Consider the following 15,000-nt stretch of genomic DNA (forward strand, 5'->3'; position numbering starts at 1 on the left):
GGTTGGCGGGCCTTGGGTTCCCATTGGTTGGCGGGCCTTGGGTTCACATTGGTTGGCGGGCCTTGGGTTCCCATTGGTTGGCGGGCCTCCTCAACGCCGGCACAGTGCCAGTAGCGGCTAAGCCTAAAACTTGAAGCCACTGAGGAGCTGCATAGACAGACTAACACTAATCGACACGCTGGCTACTGCACGACTATAACTTGTGTCTTGTGAAACAAACAGTTCTTTATTTCTCACCTTTTCAATGATCTTCAAACATGCAAGTATCCTTTGCCAGTGCATATAAAGTCCATTATCTGTGTGTGAAAAACGGTGTGCTCCTCCGTCTAGTAACACCTGACACCTGACAGAAAGTTCCCACCTATACAGAAATGTACATCCAACACCATGAGGACACCTACTGGCCCAATTTGGTACCTTACACACATCCACATAGAAATGGCTCCTACAGTAAGGTGACCAGATTTCTGAAATGAAAATCGGGGACATTTTCAATGCAGCAGTGAAAAATCATTAAATATTATCATTATGAAATAAAAAATGGGGACAAGTACTTTTTCATGTATTTTAACAAGCTTTTATTACACAAAAGGACCTGGTTAATAAATCAAAATATCAGCACCCACAATATCATGTATCAGTAGCGCACAGCAGTGTCAAAACACAAAGGCCACTCTTCCAAAGTTAAGTGTCATGTGCAAAGACAGCTGCCAGACCAGTAGCTAGTAAATATCATCAAGATGTAATTAATAATAATTACCAAGTCAAAACATATGAGTATATTAATATTATACATGACTCAGGGCATCAGCTAATCAGATGGTCTGCATTTATAACTACTACAGTCATTAGTTACCCACACAGCCCGACACAAAATACAGAAGTTAGCCTTACACACACAACTATCAACCATTGATTTATTATTAATTCATTTATTATTTTTAACAGAGTCTCATGTTCCTATGCCTACAGGAAAATCATATGTTACCAAAGCAGTCTTCCACCTCCCCCTCTTCCAAAACAGGGCCACATACAATGTCATCACCTGGTAATCTCATGCTAACGTTAACGTTAGCATGCTTCACTAATGACAGATATGAAAACATTGTCATAATGTTAACGTCCACTGACTTTTATAAAGTTACGTTAGGTCTTCAGTTCAGATAAAAAACTTACTTTAACGTTACATTACTTCTCACACACACACACACACACACACACACACACACACACACACACACACACACAGCCAAGTCTACTGCACACAAAATAAATAAGTTCATACACAACATACCATTTATGACCGCTGATCTTTTCTTTCCTTTTTGCCGCCTCTAGATTGTTGTTGTTGACGCTGCTGCGTCTGGTCGTACGTCCTGATAACGTCTTTACGTCATACGACGTCTTCTCTGGCGATGCGTTAAATGGCTACCGTAATAAGTGGTTTTTGAGTCTTCGCGCATTTTTCCCCCATTCAGTGTCAAAATCGGGGACATTTTCGGGGACAGCTTTGACCGGGGACAGGTCACCCAAAACGGGGACTGTCCCCGGAAATCGGGGACATCTGGTCACCCTATCCTACAGTGCCAGTATGAGAGGATTGAGCCCATGCTAGGTTACATGAAGCACAGCGTTACATTAAATATGTCTAAATAACGTAATTCAGTGACACAGCTAGCATGATATTATGTCCGACTATATTACAGAGTGGCGACTGCATTGTTCTCACTTTAATGTGTCAAATAGTTTATATTTTGTCAGTGTTTATACTGTAGTTAGCTTCCTTAGCTCCTAAGCTAAGCTAACATTTGCTAACTTCTCTATAGAGCTGTGCATTAACATTGCTGTGCCTACTAACTGACCAGTGGACTTCATGCTGTATTCAGGCAATAAACGGTGGTCTTACCTTCAGAGAGTGGTCTGGTGGTCTTACCTTCAGAGAGCGGTCTGGTGGTCTTACCTTCAGAGAGCGGTCTGATGGTCTTACCTTCAGAGAGCGGTCTGGTGGTCTTACCTTCAGAGAGCAGTCTGATGGTCTTACCTTCAGAGAGCGGTCTGAGGAGGAGCAGAGCTGCTTTATAATAAATATATTAATACATAAGATGATATCTGACTGTTAATGTTTATAGGAAGGATTCTGATTGGCTGTCAGGCTGCTGTACGGTTTATAGGAAGGATTCTGATTGGCTGTCAGGCTGCTGTACGGTTTATAGGAAGGATTCTGATTGGCTGTCAGGCTGCTGTACGGTTTATAGGAAGGATTCTGATTGGCTGTCAGGCTGCTATACGGTTTATACGAAGGATTCTGATTGGCTGTCAGGCTGCTGTATGGTTTATAGGAAGGATTCTGATTGGCTGTCAGGCTGCTGTATGGTTCATAGTTGTGGTGTGAACTCCTCCATCTACATGAATTAGAACAACATTTTAAACTAGATGTTAATATTAATAGTTGTCAGTGTGGACGGCCAATCAGATCCTTTTATAACTATCCTCCATATGAACAGTAACGGTTTGTAGTCTAACAGATACTTTATAAACTCATCATCATCACACCTCCACTAACATGTGTCTGTTCTGTAGCCATGGTTGCTAGGTTGGTTGCTAAGGCGTTTCCACTCATATTTCAGACAAAGTGAGTACCAAAACCAGGATCAACAGTCCTCAACTTCTAAAATGTCTCCAGCAGTGATTTGTGTTATTCTTTGTTCATACACTAACCCTAACATGTATCCATAGCAACCATAACCCTAACCTGTATCCATAGCAACCATAGCACAACCTGTATCCATAGCAACCATAGCACAACCTGTATCCATAGCAACCATAACCCTAACCTGTATCCATAGCAACCATAGCACAACCTGTATCTATAGCAAGTGGGGAGTTCCGGTCCTCTGAAATGAGGCCAACCAGGAAGTAACTTAAAACTGCATTCTATCAAAAGGCCACCAGGGGGCGACCGTTTTGGTGTCAAAAGGACTTCGTCTCTATACAAGTCAATGGAGAATTCACCAACTTCTCACTTGATTTCTAACCTCAGTAAACGTTTTCAAAATGTGTTTATGGTCTCAATCGCTAGTTTAAAGCCTTCTTCAATGCAGTATGATGTTCATTTGGGACATTTTGGCCTCCCTGATTTTATATGTGACGATAAAGCAGGGTATGCATTAGGGCGTGGCTACGTGGTGATTGACAGGTTGATTGGTTCACAGGTTCAGGAGGGCGCCTCATGCTCCTCCTGATGCCCATATAAGTAGAATCCATGTTTTTATTTTTCCCAGCATGCACCTGAAATGTTCAAGATGGCGCTGCTCAGATCCGATACTATTGGCCTCCGAGCAGCAGTCCACAAACCAATGGGTGACGTCATGATGTTACGTCCATTATATATACAGTCTATGATCCATAACAACCATAACACAACCTGTATCCATAGCAACATAACGCAACCTGTATCCATAGCAACCATAACACAACCTGTATCTATAGCAACCATAACACAACCTGATAGTCTGTCTGTGCGTTACATTCCTCTTATAAGTGATAAAGATCTAAAAGTTCAGTAGATTTAGTTTTGACTTCACTGACTTCGACCAATCGTATTAATAAACAGCTGAAATATAAAGAATATGTTACTTGACTGGTTTTCAGGTAAATCCTGGGTTTTGTCTTGCAGGCAGTGTTTCTACTAAACTGTGATAAAAGAGCAGCATGTCAGTACAGAGATAATCAGTAGAAGAAGAAGTGAGCAGAGATAATCAGTAGAAGAAGAAGTGAATGATGTCATCGTAGGATTTCAATAAACACACCAAACTTCACCAAAACAATGTACAGTATTTAATTTGTTCATTTATACAGCGTCAATAATCTGTACTTTAAAAAATAGATTTTATAGAGCGTGACGTTACATCCGAACTTCCCAATTTATACATAAAGTAATTAGTCAGAGAACAAAGTGGAGTCTGCAGACGGACGTTTGCTGGAGGTTCATTTAACTTTTAAACTAACAGGAAGTTAAACTATCAGCTACGAGTTTCATCACTAGAGGACAGAAAGCTTTCACACTGAACACAACATCACACTGGAGGAAGAAGAAGAAGAAGAAGCTGGGAGGTTTCCAGTCTCTCAGTCTCAGTTTGAAGACAATTGTTCAGCTGGAGAAGAAGAAGAAGAAGAAGAAGAAGAAGAAGAAGAAGAAGAAGAAGAAGAAGAGCCGTCTGCTTCCTTCAGTTTGACTTCTTCTCTCCTGTTGAAGACACGAAGACCAATCAGCACGATGACATCACCAATCATAAATATACACACATATATATGTATATATCAGAACATCAGTTAGTGTTATACTTTACTATATAATAAATGTAATATATATAATATATGTGTCACCTCTGGTCTTCTTGGCTTTGGGGGAGCAGGGTTTGGACACGCTGACGGTAGTTTGACAGTCGGCGTTGAACAGCGCTCGCTTCAGAGTTCCTGAGCGGCTCTTGGTGGCGCCGTCGCAGGATCCCCACGGCCCGAACTTATACTTACAGTCACCTGCAGAACAGCACACATCATTAATGCCTGCTGCTCCTTCTGTACTCATATATATATATATATATGTATTATATAGAATTAACTTTTTACTGATATGAAAACAAGATGAACCAATAACTGTATAAATGTAGCAGTGCAACGACTGTACATGCAAACATTTATAGTCCAGGTACGTTTCCTCCTGATGGACGATCTCTATTCTAAAGATCCAGTCAGTGATCTTTTTCATCGTTTCTGTTGATAACAGATGGGGAGTTCCGGTCCTCTGAAATGAGGCCAACCAGGAAGTAACTTAAAACTGCATTCTATCAAAATGCCACCAGGGGGCGACCGTTTTGGTGTCAAAAGGACTTCCGTCTCTATACAAGTCAATGGAGAATTCACCAACTTCTCACTTGATTTCTAACCTCAGTAAACGTTTTCAAAATGTGTTTATGGTCTCAATCGCTAGTTTAAAGCCTTCTTCAATGCAGTATGATGTTCATTTGGGACATTTTGGCCTCCCTGATTTTATATGTGATGATAAAGCAGGGTATGCATTAGGGCGTGGCTACGTGGTGATTGACAGGTTGATTGGTTCACAGGTTCAGGAGGGCGCCTCATGCTCCTCCTGATGCCCATATAAGTAGAATCCATGTTTTCATTTTTCCCAGCATGCACCTGAAATTTTCAAGATGGCGCTGCTCAGATCCGATACTATTGGCTTCCGAGCAGCAGTCCACAAACCAATGGGTGACGTGTATGTTACGTCCATTATATAAACAGTCTATGGTTGATCATAAACTTTAATCTGCGTCTGCTGGTAGATATAGATATATAGATATATAATTAATGTTAATACTGTGTGTGTCTTACTGATGTTCTTCTTCCAGTTGCAGGGGATCTTGCAGTGGATCTTGTCGGTTCGGTCCTTACATGTTGCGTCTCTCAGTCCTTCTCCACAGTCTCCGTGTTCTGGGACACATTTACCGTACTGAGTCTCTGCAGAGGAACACTCAGAGGCCGGCCGAGACTTCTCATGTTTCCCACCTGGTGGAGACAGAGAGAGATTTAAGATTTGTTTTCATGCATAGACACCTTTTCATTTTATAGTTGATACACAGGAAATAATAGGAGAGAGGGGGGGGGTGACATGCAGAACAGGTCTGCTGGCCAGGATTCGAACCGGGGTCCACTGCGTACGTGGCATGTGCTCTAACCACTCGACCACGGCTTCACAATGTTATAGACTAAGGAACTATTCACTAAGTGGTGAGTCCTCTCATGGCAGCGAGACCTGAGAATAACCTTACACAGGAGAAATGGTTGCTACTAGCAGACTGTGGAAAGTATGGAAGGGAAGCAAGAGGGAAGTTCACTCAATATAAGATCATGCACAGATATTACCAGATATGACCCTAACCCTGTGAGATTACATAGAATGGAACTGATGAATGAATGAATGTGTTGGAAGTGTGAAACAGAGGTAGGAACTTCTCTTCACTGTGTATGGGAATGTGCATTAGTGAGTCACTTCCTGAGTAGCTGGTCAGGTGCATAGTGAGTCACTTCCTGAGTAGCTGGCCAGGTGCATTAGTGAGTCACTTCCTGAGTAGCTGGTCAGGTGCATTAGTGAGTCACTTCCTGAGTAGCTGGTCAGGTGCATTAGTGAGTCACTTCCTGAGTAGCTGGTCAGGTGCAGTGATCTCTGACTCCTGCCGGATGTTTACTAGGGGACAGATCACACATGATTGTGTCTCCTCCCACCACTCTAACATCATCGTCAAGTTCGCAGACGACACTACAGTGGCGGGTCTCATCTCTGGCGGCGACGAAACAGCTTACAGGGAGGAGGTCCAGAGGCTCGTACAGGGAGGAGGTCCAGAGGCTCGTACAGGGAGGAGGTCCAGAGGCTCGTACAGGGAGGAGGTCCAGGGGCTCGTACAGGGAGGAGGTCCAGAGGCTCGTACAGGGAGGAGGTCCAGAGGCTCGTAGCCTGGTGTTCAGCAAACAACCTGTTGCTGAACACCAGCAAAACCAAGGAGATGGTGATGGACTGGAGGAGGAAGAGAGTGGACCCCGTCCCACTTCAGATAGACAGTGTCTGTGTGGAGAGAGTCTCTTCTTTCAGGTTTCTCGGTGTTCATGTGGCTGATGACCTAACATGGCACACCAACACATCAGCGGTTGTGGGCAAGGCTCAGCAGAGACTGCACTTCTTAAGACTACTGAAAAAATGCCACCTGGAAAGCGTGCTGGCGTACTGCGTCACGGTGCCGGCTGCACAGCCAAGGACAGAAAAGCCCTGCAAGGGGTCATCAAGACGGAACAAACAATCATTGGCTACTCCCTGCTCTCCCTGTCTGACCCATCTCACCCCGGCCAAGGCCAGAAGATACAGGGCCCTGAAGAGCCGCACAAACCGGCTCAGAAACACTTTCTATCCCTATCAGGCTCCTGAACAGTTAACCCCCCCCCACCCCCAGCACCTCTACTGGGCCATCAGGCTCCTGAACAGTTAACCCCCCCCCACCCCCAGCACCTCTACTGGGCTATCAGGCTCCTGAACAGTTAACCCCCCCCCACCCCCAGCACCTCTACTGGGCCATCAGGCTCCTGAACAGTTAACAGTTAATATTTCTTATATTTCTTATATTTCTTATATTTCTTACTTTGCTTTTCTAGTTGTATTTGTCTTCTGTGTCATGTGTTTATTCCAAGTTTCTGAAAGGTATGAGCGACCCTGTCCTCACATACTCTGCTATCTAAGCATCAGATAAGAGACTAAATGTAACTGTGATTCCAAATGAATTGTGTTAATTTGAATCATTTCTATTCTTGGTGTTTGTGATGAGCATTAAGTAAAAACATGTTTTTGTTTTAATTGATTTAAATATAAGTTTTGTATTTATTTCATTTCATTCATTTATTTACAGTTTGTTTCCTGCTTTATTATAATTTACTAGTTTAAATGATTTTGTAATTATAATAAAAACTAAAAAGAAGAAAAATAAGAAGAAATAATGAATCTGTTATTTTGATGTAATGAGCAGAGATGGCCAGCAGGGGGCAGCAGACAGCAGCTTTATATCTGATCCTCCAGTTTAGTTATAATATTTATAACTTGATCTTTATCTTACAGTCTTATAGTTTATTAATGTTGTTTATTGATAAACTGACTATAGATGATAGATGATGAGTTTATATTAGAGCTCATTGATCACATGATTCATCTCATCAGCATCACTTTAATCAACAAACTGTTTTTAGTGAAGAAAAACATTTTAAATACTTTTTACTTCATAAAAACACAGTTTATAAAATATGATGAATAATAATTAATCATTTATTCTAAATAATTACTTTTCATTCGTACTTTTACTGAAGTCAGATTTTAAAACTATTCTGACTGTAAAGAACCGAGGAGTTATATTTTATAATATATATATATATATATATATATATATATATATATATATATATATATAACCCTGCGCTCCCAGCTCATAGAACCTTATGAACCTACCAGAACACTGCGCTCCCAGCTCATAGAACCTTATGAACCTACTAGAACACTGTGCTCCCAGCTCATAGAACCTTATGAACCTATTAGAACACTGTGCTCCCAGCTCATAGAACCTTATGAACCTACTAGAACACTGCGCTCCCAGCTCATAGAACCTTATGAACCTACTAGAACACTGTGCTCCCAGCTCATAGAACCTCATGAACCTACTAGAACACTGCGCTCCCAGCTCATAGAACCTCATGAACCTACTAGAACACTGCGCTCCCAGCTCATAGAACCTCATGAACCTACTAGAACACTGCGCTCCCAGCTCATAGAACCTTATGAACCTAGAACACTGCGCTCTCAGCTCATAGAACCTTATGAACCTACTAGAACACTGCGCTCCCAGCTCATAGAACCTTATGAACCTACTAGAACACTGCGCTCCCAGCTCATAGAACCTCATGAACCTACTAGAACACTGCGCTCCCAGCTCATAGAACCTTATGAACCTACTAGAACACTGCGCTCCCAGCTCATAGAACCTCATGAACCTACTAGAACACTGCGCTCCCAGCTCATAGAACCTTATGAACCTACTAGAACACTGCGCTCCCAGCTCATAGAACCTCATGAACCTACTAGAACACTGCGCTCCCAGCTCATAGAACCTTATGAACCTACTAGAACACTGCGCTCCCAGCTCATAGAACCTCATGAACCTACTAGAACACTGCGCTCCCAGCTCATAGAACCTCATGAACCTACTAGAACACTGCGCTCCCAGCTCATAGAACCTCATGAACCTACTAGAACACTGCGCTCCCAGCTCATAGAACCTCATGAACCTACTAGAACACTGCGCTCCCAGCTCATAGAACCTCATGAACCTACTAGAACACTGCGCTCCCAGCTCATAGAACCTTATGAACCTACCAGAACACTGCGCTCCCAGCTCATAGAACCTTATGAACCTAGAACACTGCGCTCCCAGCTCATAGAACCTTATGAACCTACTAGAACACTGTGCTCCCAGCTCATAGAACCTTATGAACCTATTAGAACACTGTGCTCCCAGCTCATAGAACCTTATGAACCTACTAGAACACTGCGCTCCCAGCTCATAGAACCTTATGAACCTACTAGAACACTGCGCTCCCAGCTCATAGAACCTTATGAACCTAGAACACTGCGCTCTCAGCTCATAGAACCTTATGAACCTACTAGAACACTGCGCTCCCAGCTCATAGAACCTTATGAACCTACTAGAACGCTGTGCTCCCAGCTCATAGAACCTTATGAACCTACTAGAACACTGCGCTCCCAGCTCATAGAACCTCATGAACCTACTAGAACACTGCGCTCCCAGCTCATAGAACCTTATGAACCTGCTAGAACACTGCGCTCCCAGCTCATAGAACCTCATGAACCTACTAGAACACTGCGCTCCCAGCTCATAGAACCTCATGAACCTACTAGAACACTGCGCTCCCAGCTCATAGAACCTTATGAACCTACTAGAACACTGCGCTCCCAGCTCATAGAACCTTATGAACCTACCAGAACACTGTGCTCCCAGCTCATAGAACCTCATGAACCTACTAGAACACTGCACTACCAGCTCATAGAACCTTATGAACCTACTAGAACACTGAGCTCCCAGCTCATAGAACCTCATGAACCTACTAGAACACTGCGCTCCCAGCTCATAGAACCTTATGAACCTACTAGAACACTGTGCTCCCAGCTCATAGAACCTCATGAACCTACTAGAACGCTGCGCTACCAGCTCATAGAACCTTATGAACCTACTAGAACACTGTGCTCCCAGCATGAAGGCCTACTTGTGGTTCCTAGTATCTCTAAAAGTAGAACAGGAGGCAGAACCTTCAGTTCTCAGGTTCCTCTCCTGTGGAACCATCTCCCAGATTGGGTCGGGGGGGCAGAACCCTCTCTACGTTTAGGGTTCCAGCTCCTAGTTTATGCTGCTATAGGCTTAGACTGCCGGGGGACTCCCATGATGCACTGGGCTCCTCTGACTCTCTCTCTATCCATCATCTATATCCATTAACATTCATGTACTATTAATGCATCAATAAACTAAACTTCTTCCCCGGAGTTGTCTGCCTCTCTCTCCTCTCTACTCCAACCGGTCGAGGCAGATGTTCTCCCACTTTGAGTCTGGCTCTGAGGTTTCTTCTTCTTCTGCTCTATGTGTAAAGAGCCTTGAGATGACTTTGTTGTGATTTGACGCTATACAAATAAAGATTGATTGATTAAATTCAAACATTTTGTTCAACACAGTCACAGAGCAGGTCTGTGTTGCGTTCAGGGACCACAGTCACAGAGCAGGTCTGTGGTGCGTTCAGGGACCAGAGTCACAGAGCAGGTCTGTGTTGCGTTCAGGGACCACAGTCACAGAGCAGGTCTGTGGTGCGTTCAGGGACCACAGTCACAGAGCAGCTCTGTGGTGCGTTCAGGGACCAGAGTCACAGAGCAGGTCTGTGTTGCGTTCAGGGACCACAGTCACAGAGCAGCTCTGTGGTGCGTTCAGGGACCACAGTCACAGAGCAGGTCTGTGGTGTGTTGAGGGACCACAGTCACAGAGCAGGTCTGCGGTGCATTCAGGGACCAGAGTCACAGAGCAGGTCTGTGTTGCGTTCAGGGACCACAGTCACAGAGCAGCTCTGTGGTGCGTTCAGGGACCACAGTCACAGAGCAGGTCTGTGGTGTGTTGAGGGACCACAGTCACAGAGCAGGTCTGTGGTGCGTTCAGGGACCAGAGTCACAGAGCAGGTCTGTGTTGCATTCAGGGACCACAGTCACAGAGCAGGTCTGTGGTGCGTTCAGGGACCAGAGTCACAGAGCAGGTCTGTGGTGCGTTCAGGGACCAGAGTCACAGAGCAGGTCTGTGGTGCGTTCAGGGACCAGAGTCACAGAGCAGGTCTGTGGTGTGTTGAGGGACCACAGTCACAGAGCAGGTCTGTGGTGTGTTCAGGGACCACAGTCACACTATTTGAATGTCTCACCTTTGTGGTTCTTGGCTCTCTTGTTGGCGTCGGCGACGAGCGTCAGGATGAGCAGCAGCAGCGTCACGGAAAGCAAACCTCGCATCCTGTACACAGGAAGTGACACATTCAACAGGAAGTGACACATTCAACAGGAAGTGACACATTCAACAGGAAGTGACACATTCAGCAGTTGGACAGAAAAATGGAAACGTTTGTTATTTCGCTGTTTGAGCTGATGCGTGACCGTGATGCAGCCAGATGGTCCAAATTTAGTGCAGATCAAACCTGCCCCCCCCCCTCAGCCCAGCCCCCCCCCCCCCCCCACGAGCAGGTTAATCTGAATAATCTGAGTATTGTTGCAGCTGCAGGATTAGAAATGTAGGCTAATGTATTCACTCTGTTTCTGTTTGTGTTTCTGACTCAGTTCATGATGCCTTCAGTGTCTGATGAAGCTCTCTGTGCATCAGCTCTCTGTGCATCAGCTCTCTGTGCATCAGCTCTCTGTGCATCAGCTCTCTGTGCATCAGCTCTCTGTGCATCAGCTCTCTGTGCATCAGCTCTCTGTGGATCAGCTCTCTGTGCATCAGCTCTCCGCTCTGTGAAACACAGAGTGGACTACCCAGAATGCCCCTGTGTGTGCGCTGTGAGAACTGACAGACGGCTCTTTCAGCCTCCATTAAAGCGACGCTCCTCTTTCACACGTCAGCTGGCAGAGCAAATCCGGCTCCTCTCGCTCCTCCTGCGGCCTTTTATGAGGCAGAACCGGCTCTCAGCAGGCCTCCAGTCTGTCTTCCATCAATGAAGAGGGGGGGGGGGGCAGGAGGAGGGGGGGGGGGGTGAGGAGGCCAAGCAGCGTCTGAAAGAGCCCTTTAGATTCCCCCTCAAAAGAATACTGATTCATTGAGCCAAAACAAAGCCTCCTCTAGCCTGGTTTCATTTCTATAAAGCTCAACACAGATTCCAGCCCAAGTCTTAGGAGAGCTGCCCCCCCGCCCCGCTCTGCCCCCCCCCTGCCCTGAATAGAAACCTCTTTGCATAAGAAAACAAAGGAATCTTAGCATGAAGAAAAGGAATGGGATGCTCCCTTTGGTCCAACAACACTCAGAGGAACTTCCTCTTCTTCCGGAGACGAAGATGAAACAACCTGAACTATAAACTGTTATAAACTGTTATAAACTGTTATAAACTGTTATAAACTGTTACTGTTATAAACTGTTACTGTTATAAACTGTTATAAACTGTTATAAACTGTTATAAACTGTTACTGTTATAAACTGTTACTGTTATAAACTGTTATAAACTGTTACTGTTATAAACTGTTACTGTTATAAACTGTTACTGTTATAAACTGTTATAAACTGTTACTGTTATAAACTGTTATAAACTGTTATAAACTGTTACTGTTATAAACTGTTATAAACTGTTATAAACTGTTATAAACTGTTATAAACTGTTATAAACTGTTATAAACTGTTACTTCATTTCTTCCTCAGTATAAAACAGCAACATTTAAACATCAACAGATTAAAGCAGCTTCGATCAATCAGCTGATTATTGAGTCTAACGCCAGAAACACTGAAGCAGAGATGAAAGAATCCACACAGTTAAACACAAACTATGAATCATTTCATTAAATATTTCCTGAACATTTCCTGAATATTTCCTGAATATTTCCTGAATATTTCCTGAATATTTCCTGAATGTTTCCTGAATATTTCCTGTAAATCTGATTTCTGACATTTCATAAAAACAAACTTACTTTGAGCTTCAGCGGAGCAGCCGGTCGATCCGAGGAGTCGTTGCCTTCTGACGCTGCAGGAGCACAGCTGCTGCTCCTCACCCCCACCCCTCATCCCCCCCCTCCTCACACACACACACACATACACACTCACACACACCGTGACGTCACAAGCTTTAATCCTGCAGGACAAAAACAAGCTCATTAACATAAAGTTTGTACATGTTTCTGTCTCATAGAGGGAGGAGAGTGTGTGTGTGTGTATGTGTGTGTGTGTGTGTGTGTGTGTGTGTGTGTGTGTGTGTATCTGGAGGTCAGAGGTCAGGTGAATCTCAGTATGAAATAATGAAAAACATAAATGTGCATGTTGTTCACTTCCCAGAGAATCAGAAACACAAACACAATCTAAAGTTAAATAATAAACACAGTGTGAATATTAATACACATTAAAGCTTTTCATACATGATGAGATGTTCGTCACAGCTGAACCTCTGAGAATGTTTTAAATGGACAGTAATGATGATGTTTGCTCACATCTAGTCTGGGACTGAATGATGGAGAGAGGAGAGCAGGTAATGGTAAGAACCAGTGAGTGGAAGCATCATATGAAGTAGACCAGCGATGGTATAAAAGGCTCCAGGTTCCATCCGTCCTGGTTGCTGGTCCGGTCTCATCGGGTACCGCTGTGTGGTGGTACCGGTACCGCTGTGTGGTGGTACCGGTACCGCTGTGTGGTGGTACCGGTACCGCTGTGTGGTGGTACCGGTACCGCTGTGTGGAATAAACTCCCATCGTACGATCTGACTGATCTCTGCATCAACCAGCTGTTCATGATCAATCTAACAGTGAGTTATAGTTAGCTGAGTGAATGAGGTGAATATCATCTACAGTCACTCTGCTAGGAGAACCAAGAGAACCAGGAGAACCAAGAGAACCAGGAGAACCAAGAGAACCAGGAGAACCAGGAGAACCAGGAGAACCAGGAGAACCAAGGGAACCAGGAGAACCAGGAGAGCCAGGAGAGCCAGGAGAGCCAGGAGAGCCGAGAGAACCAAGAGAACCAGGAGAACCAGGAGAACCAGGAGAACCAGGAGAGCCAGGAGAGCCGAGAGAACCAGGAGAACCAGGAGAACCAGGAGAACCAGGAGAACCAGGAGAGCCAGGAGAGCCGAGAGAACCAGAAGAACCAGAAGAACCAGAAGAACCAGGAAAACCAGGAAAACCAGGAGAACCAGGAGAATCAAGATAACCAAGAGAACCAGGAGAACCAGGAGAATCAGGAGAACCAAAAGAACCAGGAGAACCAAGAGAACCAAAAGAACCAGGAGAACCAGGAGAACCAGGAGACTCAGGAGAACCAAGAGAACCAGAAGAACCAGAAGAACCAGGAAAACCAGGAGAACCAGGAGAACCAGGAGAACCAGGAGAACCAGAAGAACCAGGAAAACCAGGAGAACCAGGAGAACCAGGAGAACCAGAAGAACCAGGAGAACCAGGAGAACCAGGAGACTCCACTGCTGACACTAAGGCAGAAACAGCAGACTGGAGTTTAACTAAACGTATGTGATGAAGCTAAAATGGTTCTGGGAGAACTTCCTGTTGACAGATGAGAACTTCCTGTGGACAGATGAGAACTTACACACAATAACTACACACAATAACTAAACACACAATAACTACACACAATAACTACACACAATAACTACACACACAATAACTACACACACAATAAGCGGCGATGGCGGGCCCTCGCTCACCCATGCCACCGCGGGGCCTGAGGCATGGCGGGGCTGTGGCGTGAAGCAGAAAGTGAGAAAAAACCTGGAAGGAGGCCAAAAATGCAATGTTTCGTTCATCCAGTAGGGGGCAGTCACAGGTAGTTACACATATGGTCTGGTGTGTTCAGGGCGGCCACTCATCAGTCATGTGAAGTTTGGAGTGAATTGGACAAAGCATGAAGGAGTTATGAGCATTTGATGGTTCATCCACCAGGGGGCAGTAATGGGATGCATGCAGGTGTGTTCAGGGTCAGTCCCTCATCACACATGTGAAGTTTCGTGGTAAATCGGACAATGTTGATGCAAAAAAGGGCACTTCCTGTTTCCACTAGGGGGCGACATGAGCGACACCCCTATCAGATGGAAGAGGTCTCCACCCTGGACCTGTGTATCAATTTTCATGATGATACGTGTTCAATAAAGCCATCAAAAAGCCAAACGTAT

The 15,000-nt window shown here is 44.6% G+C and overlaps 2 protein-coding genes across 2 annotated transcripts in view; both read right to left on the reverse strand.

Annotated features, from left to right (window-relative positions):
* The window catches only part of lamb1a (laminin, beta 1a), a 30,690-nt gene extending 28,106 nt beyond the window's left edge, over nucleotides 1-2,584 (reverse strand). Inside the window, 3 exon segments of the mRNA XM_062420659.1 lie at nucleotides 1-139; nucleotides 1,907-2,041; nucleotides 2,554-2,584. The exon segment at nucleotides 1-139 is cut by the window's left edge and continues 95 nt beyond it. Coding sequence (XP_062276643.1) covers nucleotides 1-139; nucleotides 1,907-2,041; nucleotides 2,554-2,584 — 305 coding nt within the window.
* Nucleotides 2,585-4,164: 1,580 nt separating this feature from the next.
* Nucleotides 4,165-11,143, reverse strand: mdkb (midkine b). The gene is made up of 4 exons (XM_062421276.1): nucleotides 11,059-11,143; nucleotides 5,395-5,568; nucleotides 4,387-4,539; nucleotides 4,165-4,246 (listed from the first exon to the last, which is right to left on the reverse strand). The coding sequence occupies exons 1-4, from the start codon at nucleotides 11,141-11,143 to the stop codon at nucleotides 4,227-4,229; spliced, it is 432 nt and encodes a 143-aa protein (XP_062277260.1). The 3' UTR covers nucleotides 4,165-4,226.
* Nucleotides 11,144-15,000: the final 3,857 nt, after the last annotated feature.

This window comes from Scomber scombrus, chromosome 6 (genome assembly GCF_963691925.1).
Source record: "Scomber scombrus chromosome 6, fScoSco1.1, whole genome shotgun sequence".
Taxonomy (NCBI): domain Eukaryota; kingdom Metazoa; phylum Chordata; class Actinopteri; order Scombriformes; family Scombridae; genus Scomber; species Scomber scombrus.